General features: G+C 38.8%; 1 protein-coding gene across 1 annotated transcript; it reads left to right on the forward strand.

Moving 5' to 3' along the window:
* Positions 1-217: 217 nt before the first annotated feature.
* LOC103797691 (trimethylguanosine synthase-like) lies at positions 218-7,046 on the forward strand (the record flags this gene model as incomplete). Its single annotated transcript, XM_009069913.1, has 5 exons — positions 218-390; positions 2,378-3,230; positions 4,677-4,794; positions 5,758-5,844; positions 6,875-7,046. Coding segments are annotated over 5 exons (1,403 nt in total), but the record flags the coding sequence as incomplete, so codon positions are not given.
* Positions 7,047-7,827: the final 781 nt, after the last annotated feature.

Here is a 7,827-nt window from a genome sequence, read left to right on the forward strand (position 1 = left end):
CAAACTCATATGCAACCTTTTACAGGCCCAGTGCAGTGTTTTGGCTGTCAAAGGTACATTTTGGTTCCTACTGATAGTTATGCAGAAGTCAAGGTATTTATGAGGAAGATTTTAAATGAGAAATATAAAAGGGAGTTTTGCTATATTTTGTAGGCCATGTCGTGGCATTGAGGTATCAGAACCAGATTAATATTTATGTGATATAATTTGTTAATAGGGGAGGATCAAGCATCTGAGGAGGAGAACTGTTGTCCCAATGTGAGATTAAAGGTGGATACTAATCATGCACTGGACCTGGAAGAGGCTGAACTAGACTCAGAGGCTGAGCTTATGAAGAGTATGGGATTGCCTCTTCAGTTTGGGGGGCAGTCAGCCCACAGGGACTCTGTGGTAAGTCTTTACTTGCTTTATTTGTTCTGTTTGCATTGTTTCTAGACAGAGGGTTGTGCCTACTCTCAGTTATTTTTGGGATGGCAGTTCATGGAAACTTATCTGAGCTGCCTTTAAGCTGCCTGCCTTGCATACGTGTGAACATGTAAAGCACCTTGGTTTGTGCTGTTTGTAAAATCCACCTGCCAGTTTGACTAAACAGGGTTAGGCTATGCTTTATGCTTCCATATCTACATTGCTCTTGTGAATAAAGAGACCTGATTTAAAACAGCTGTGGTAACACTGATGCTCTGCATCAGGCCAAATAGTACACTTCAGTCTGAGCATGCATTTTCCCACGCTGTGCTTTAACCATTTAGCTTTCAATACTAATGTAAAAAACTAGCTTCTCAAATCCCCCAGCAGATACAGCCAGGCTGTTCCAAATGTCAAGAGTGGGACTTTGGTGCTCAGCTTCCCATAGGGAGCATTTGGGGTTTAGAAGAGGACTAAAGATTTTACAGATGAGAAAAAGACAGTGGGATATTCACAGTGTCCACATTATGGAATACAGACCTCCCTGGCAGTGAGAGAGCACTTCTGTGCAGAGCACTGCATGGTTCTGGCCTGATCAATTTGTAAATAAATGGGAGCAACGTGTATGTGATTTTAATTGATGTCATGTAAATAGACCATACAGGCATCCAACTTCAAGCTCAAAGTATATATGCAATTTCTGTTGCTATGTAATAGCAGTAATTTGGAAAATAATATGGTTCTTAGTAGATTACTGCTAAGCATTGTGCTTTGGGCTGTGTGTATTAACATGGCATTATGAGGGATGTGGATAAAAGATTAATACCAGTTCTCTGATTCTAACTTCTTTTTTGTCCACCTTATGCTTTAATCAATGCAACGAAACTAGGGATTACAGCTGATGGGACTTTTGGAGTAGTATCTGTACATTTGCAGTCTTTTTGCCCATGTGAGTTATACTCCCTCATCACGGCCTATTTTTGACCTGCCAAACTTAATTTCGCAGTTTATGAAAAAACTGGCAGATTTATCTCATAGAAGAACTTGATTTTCTTTTGTGTTTTAATCATATATGTAGCTGTAAGCACAAGAAGCCTCACTGAAACAAATAGAGTTGTATTTGGGGAAAACAACAAGTTGCCTTAGCATTCCTTTCAGTAACAGCTCTCTGTCTTCTGTTCCACTAGATAACTGTAGGAGCTGAGTTTGTTGTAACAAGTGAAATGGTTGTATTGCATAAATGAAAGGGCTATCTGTTTGGAGAGGAGGCTGTTGTTCCCTTGTGTTTCTGTTAGCCAACTTGGAGATCAGTATGGGAAGGAAAAGATATTGCACCTCTCTTTTGGGTCAGTGTCTTCAGACATACCAGAGATTCAGCCACAAGATTTGCAGATCTTATGAGTATAAAGCCTTCTTTTTTTGTTGACAACACCCAAAGACAGCAAGGATATAATGTTCTATGAGGCTGCTCATTATATGCTCACGACCCTAATAAGACACTAAACAGTATTTGCTGGCCAGGCAGATACTGGGTGAAACTAAGAGTCAGCTTCCACAGCCCCCTAAAAATCATCCTTGATGTTACAGGGATACCGTTTTGCTGTTGACCCCTCAATTCCTGACCAACTTCCCTTTAGGATTTTAGTGTCGATGTCTTTCCTTCTGAATCCTTAAGCTGCTAATGACTTCCCTCTCAGCAGCCCCAAGTCTGTCTATAATTCTGCCTTTGTTTTTTTTGCATGTCTTTCTATAGACTTTCTTACAGCTCTTTCTCACAACTTCCTCAGAAGTGTCAGACAAGGTTATGCAGCAGTGCCCTATCAGACCCAAAAACTCTGCAGCCTTTCTGGGGAGAAAGCCAACAGCAGGGTTGAGAGGAAGGGTTACAACAGGAACAAAAATGTGCTTGGAGACTGGACAAGACTATATATATGTTGTGGACTTCTAAGTGTGTTTTTCCATTGTATTTTAGGCAACAGAAAATTATAGAAAGAAAAGTAACATGAAGATTATGAAAAAGAAAAAGAAGAAGAAAAAAGAGTTACAGCAAAAACATGAGGATAAAATGGGGCAGGATTGTGAGGATCAAGCTTGTGGTGATGGTATCCAGTCTGTTTCTGGTGAATTGGTCCTACCTACGGAGCAGTGTGAGAAGAGCAGCAAACCTCAGGTTGTAATTGAAGGGAGCTGTGAAGGTTCAGAAAGCCTTGCAAATGAGGCTTTTCCCAGTGAACTTAAAGAAAAATGGGAGAAGTACTGGAGCGAGTACGGTGAGGGCCTTCTTTGGCATAGTTGGTTGGAGAAGCATCAAGACGGCTCATCATCTGAGGTCCCCACAGCCTCTGAACCTTGGAATAGTCCAGACACGAAGGAGGAGTGGGAACAGCATTATAGTGAACTGTACTGGTATTACTGGGAACAGTTTCAGTACTGGACAAGTCAAGGATGGACTACTGAGAGCTCATATGGTGACAAGGTGGAGGTTAATAGGGTTATACAGGAGACTGGTCTTTCAGGAAAAATGGACTTGGTTAGCCCAGTGCCTGAATACAGTGAAGTGCTGAGCTTGGAGCTGTCTCCCTCTAACACCAGAAGTGAGGAAACACTCCCTTCAAGTGCTGAGCCCCACAGTGAAATAGTCTCTGGGATTTGTAATTTAAATCTGAATTTAGAGGCAGTAGAGCAGAGCAGTTCAGCTTTAACAGTAGCTCACCAAGGTCCTCAAGAGCATAGTTCATCTGACAGTGGAAGCCAGAAGGAGCCCTGTGATGGAGGAACCAGAAAAAGGGGTGCATCTCATGAAAATAAAAATGTTAACCAGTCAGGTAATACAAAATCAGCTAAAATTGATTCTTAACAGAATTTTTCTAGGTGGTTATATATAAGAAACAAGGGCATGTCTGTATTAGGTATTTTTTAACTCAAACAAGTATATTGTGGAATGTTTGCACACTTGATTCCCTTTTCTTCCCTCTGCTTCTCTGGATGATTTCTCTCCTCTCTAGCCTGTATATTGAATGTGGTTTTCAGCCAGAAGTGATTTTAACAGAACACGTACTTCATAAATCATCAAATGCACTACAGAGAGTGGTGAGAGAGCACTGGTTAGTGCCTATTCATTTATTTATCTTAGTATTGTATCGCAGCTGTGTTATTCAGCTGATGTGTCTTTTCTTACTGATAGTCTAAAATGAATAAAAACTCAGGTTGATGTTCTCAGGAGTCTGACAAATTTTAAGAATAGCTTGTTGAGGAAAAAAGTAGTTCTGCATCTGCATTTTTGGGAGTTGTTTTCTTTGGCCTTCTGTCTAAAAATGCCGTACTTGAAAATAAACTTTGGTTTTATTGTACTGTGTTACTCTGGACCAGATGCCTTCCAGAGGTCCTTTCCAGCATGAAGTTACCAATTAGGCAATGAGCTACAGTCATATTGAAGCCATGAATTTAAACCATCATACATTCACAACTAGTGTTAACAAGTGAAAGTACAAGGTAGTGCAGTGTGGTGAAAGCCAGTGACTGTGCCTTACACTGCTTAAAGAACTTCTTGAGAGATGTACAAGATGTGGCTGGAGACTTTTTTGCTGGTAAATTAGTTCAGCGTGCAGAGAAAGGAGAGAGCCATCTCATTTGCCTGCCAGTTCTTGCCAGTGTTCACTGCAAACAACAGTGTCACATCTTTCCCAACTTGTATGGTTCCTCCGGCCGAAGAGGAAGGATGCAGCTTGAGTTGTCAGCAGCTTAGGACTTCAGTCTAGTGAGAAACCTCTGAGTCTGCTGCTGGTGACTTTCTGAGGGAGGAAGAAGGAGGTGATCTTGATCCTACAGTAGAGTTGAAATGGGAGAGGTGAATGGAAAAGCTCCTTTCCAACAAGAAATGAGAGGAGCATTTAAATCTCTTATTAAATGTATGTAAATATCTTTGTATGGCTAATGAGACAGAAACAAAGTTTTACACACAAGAAAAAGACTGTTCCAAATTTTGTACCTTGTAGGCATTTTATTTTTCTTGGAGAGCTGAGATAATTTGAAGTTCGTCCTGCATAAGATTGTTAGCTCTACAGTGCAACTACTGTAACTAGTACTGAAAGATTTATAGCTATATTGTCCCTCACACAAAGACAGGTAAAGATATGTATGTTTGGCACTTGTGCCTTATTTGTCAGATTCAGGTATGTACAACAGTCTTAACTGTAGCTGCAGATGTGCTTTGGGGACAGGAAGATAAGGAATTGATTTATGCAGAAGGAAAATATGATCTATCTTTTTAGGTGTGCAGGAGTCATGTAGCTTGAATTCAAATGGAAAAGAGCAGTTGCTGCTTCATGACCAAGATGATGATGAGGATGAAGAGCCTCCTGAATGCAGACATGCCAAAGTCAAAAGAAGGCAAGTCATGAAATTTAGATGAGGTTTTTTTCACAGAAAGCCCAGGTCCAGAAGCCTCCTTATTTATAGTAGCTATATGTTTGATTGAGGATGTGAGTTAAAACGTCAGTACAAAATCTCATAGTCTTCCATCACTGCTTATCGCTTTACCTGCCAACAATCAGTGCATATTTCTTCTCTTCCATTGCTTTATGAAAACAATGTATGGCCTCAATGACTGTGCAAGGTGATGGTACTATTCTTGTGCCATGGAAGTATACAAGATTGTTAAATTGCATAGGACAGCTTGCTTATCTAGATCTAATTAGTATAGACTACACAAGAATGATAGTATAAAATTTATATTGTTTAACTGAATTGCATGCTGCCAGTAAAATGCTCAGAGCTATGGCAGTCATAAAATAGCCAGTCTCTGCCTTGTCACAGTCTTTCTTTCTTCTCTGAAAATATATAGCCTCAAAGATGATAAGATGGCTCTTCCTCTCAAATAAATTTGCAAGCTCACGGGTTAAGGAATGGATGGAATCATTAGCTGCTAATCATGTAGCTTTGGCTTTGTTCTAGTATTTTGCTGTTGTCATAGCATTAATAATAGCTAATGACAGAGATAACTTAATGGATGATGAGGAAGACAATTTGGAAATAGGGTGAACAAACACTGTCTTCATCAGTTCCATGTGGGGCTTGATATTAAATATTTTAAGGGGTCATTCAGAATAGTTGGAATATTATAACCCCAGTAGAAAGACATATGTCCCTAGAATTGGGTAAAAGAGACCCCAAAAACTCATACACATGAATAGACTGGGGTTATCTGCCTTGTTTGGTTTCAGCAGTGTGTGGAGGAACATGCTGAAGCCCACATTTAAATATTTTTAGTAAGTGGGATTTTTGGTGGTATGTCTGTAAAATAAGAGTGTTTTTTTTTGCAGTAAGTGACTGTCATCTGTGGTTTTTCCCTAGCCATGAACTGGATGCAGATGAAAACCCAGTGGAAGATCCTGAGGAAACCTGCTCCCTGTTGGGTTTTAAGTGTGGCACAGGACAAAAGTAATTGCTTATGAGGAGCTCAGGTTTTCTGCATAGAAGTCAGCTCTCTTGTTATTGAAATAGACCATTCATCGTCATTCCCATTTGATTAAACTTTCAAAGATGATTCCCAAAGTTTCTGCTCTTAATAAAACTGTCATCCTTTGGCTAGAGAGATAGATGCAAACTTCCAGAGTCTAGTTAAAGAGAAGTGGTCTGAAGCAGAAGTGTGACTCATAGGTACTTTCAGTCATGTAAATGTTAAATGGCTGCTCAGCTATTTAAATTAGAGCTTAAAGGCTCTGACAACAAATGGTCCTTTCAGTTTGGAGCCCTATGAGCTTAGATCAGAATTTATAGCTGTTTCATACTAGAATGAGGTTGCTTTATACTCATCAAATACTGATATACTAAAAAAGTATTGTCAGGGTATTGACAGTGAAATTTCATTTTTGGTGGTGTGTCCTAAAGATGGTCAGTGTTGTAGATGTAACATCATAGGGCACAGGTGGACTGTAGTGCTTCTGAAAGATGCAAGTTTTTTAGTACATACCTGTTTCAAAGAGAGACGTTGACAATCTCTGTTTTGCTTTATAAAAGGTATTTAAGTGAACTGCACATATTTCCTCTTTGGGTGTTTGGTTTATTTGAGTTTTTTATTGCATTTGCCAGAAGACAAAATTAGCTATTTTGCAGGTTCTCTACAGCCACCAAAAAGGTCTTCTGTTCTAATAATCAAGATATTTTTTCATTTCCTATTCTTTAGGCTTGTCTGGGAAATTGCTTCCATCTAAAGTTATACATCTATTAGAAAAAAATAATTAAAAATATAAACCCAATTCGGTTAAACATTTTAAAATAAAAATATTTAAAATTTGTCATGCAGGTACATTGTTTTGCAGCTCCATCCAGTGACATATATTTGAAGAGTGGATCAAATGTCTTATTGGTCTAAATCATTTTTTATAGACATAAGTATTCATGTTAAAGCTTTCAGACTGGAAATTAACCAACTAAGCCCTTATCTATCTATGTGTTTATTTATTTTCAGGTATGGTGGCATTCCAGATTTCACCCACCGAAGTGTTCAGTACGTGGAAAAAAAAGCAAAACTCAAGTCCAAATTCTTGGATATGCGTAAACCAAGGAAAAGCAAAAATACACACATCTTCTTTACAGAGGAATCTGAAGTAATACGCAAAAAGAGTAAAACTTTGAAGAAGGTAGGTTTAATTGTTAGTGTTGCTGTAGTTCATAGATTTATCTGCTCCCTTCGCTGTTGATGAATTATGTAAATTAAAAAAACCACCTTAATTGCATAGAGTAGGTGACATTTTAAAGTGTCAATCCACTGCTCTTCATTCTTTTTTTCCCCCCTTCTTTTTTCTCTCCTCCTCACTTAAGTGTCAATCCACTGTTCTTCATTCTTTTTCCCCCCCCTTCTTTTTTCTCTCCTCCTCACTGCCCTCACTTATGTGAAGAGTATTTAGGTTAGGGTGGATATGAGAAGGCATTGATGGACTCCTGGAGCAAGCTAGCACAAGGAATGTGAGCTTAAATGGCCAAGTTATGTGAAAGTCTAAAAGTATCTCTCATTTTGTAGGTTAGTGTATTTCCTGTAACTCCATGTTCTTAGTAATTTGTATCAACAGTTTTGCTTTATACCTCTACCTGCATTTATTTTCAACTATAATGTTATACTTTTTTTTAGCTCAGAAATTAGTAACAAGTAGAAACACTTGTTTGATGGAGATTTTACTTAGTTAAGTCTCTTTGAAAACCTGAGGGAATTGATTTGTATGTTACTTCAGCTTTTTCTGGGATGCTCAGCATTTCCTAACACCCAAGTGCAAAATACTGTTTTCCAGTGGTAACAATACATGTTGTATTGAACTCCAGTCCCATTGCTATAATTTTTGATTAATTTTTGGTCTTGTGCCTGGGGTCAGTATAGTTCAAGGGCAACTTTCATTATGTGAAGAAGAAAACAAAAAGTTATACATT

Source organism: Acanthisitta chloris, unplaced genomic scaffold (assembly GCF_000695815.1).
Source record: "Acanthisitta chloris isolate BGI_N310 unplaced genomic scaffold, ASM69581v1 scaffold46012, whole genome shotgun sequence".
NCBI classification, from domain to species: Eukaryota; Metazoa; Chordata; class Aves; order Passeriformes; family Acanthisittidae; genus Acanthisitta; species Acanthisitta chloris.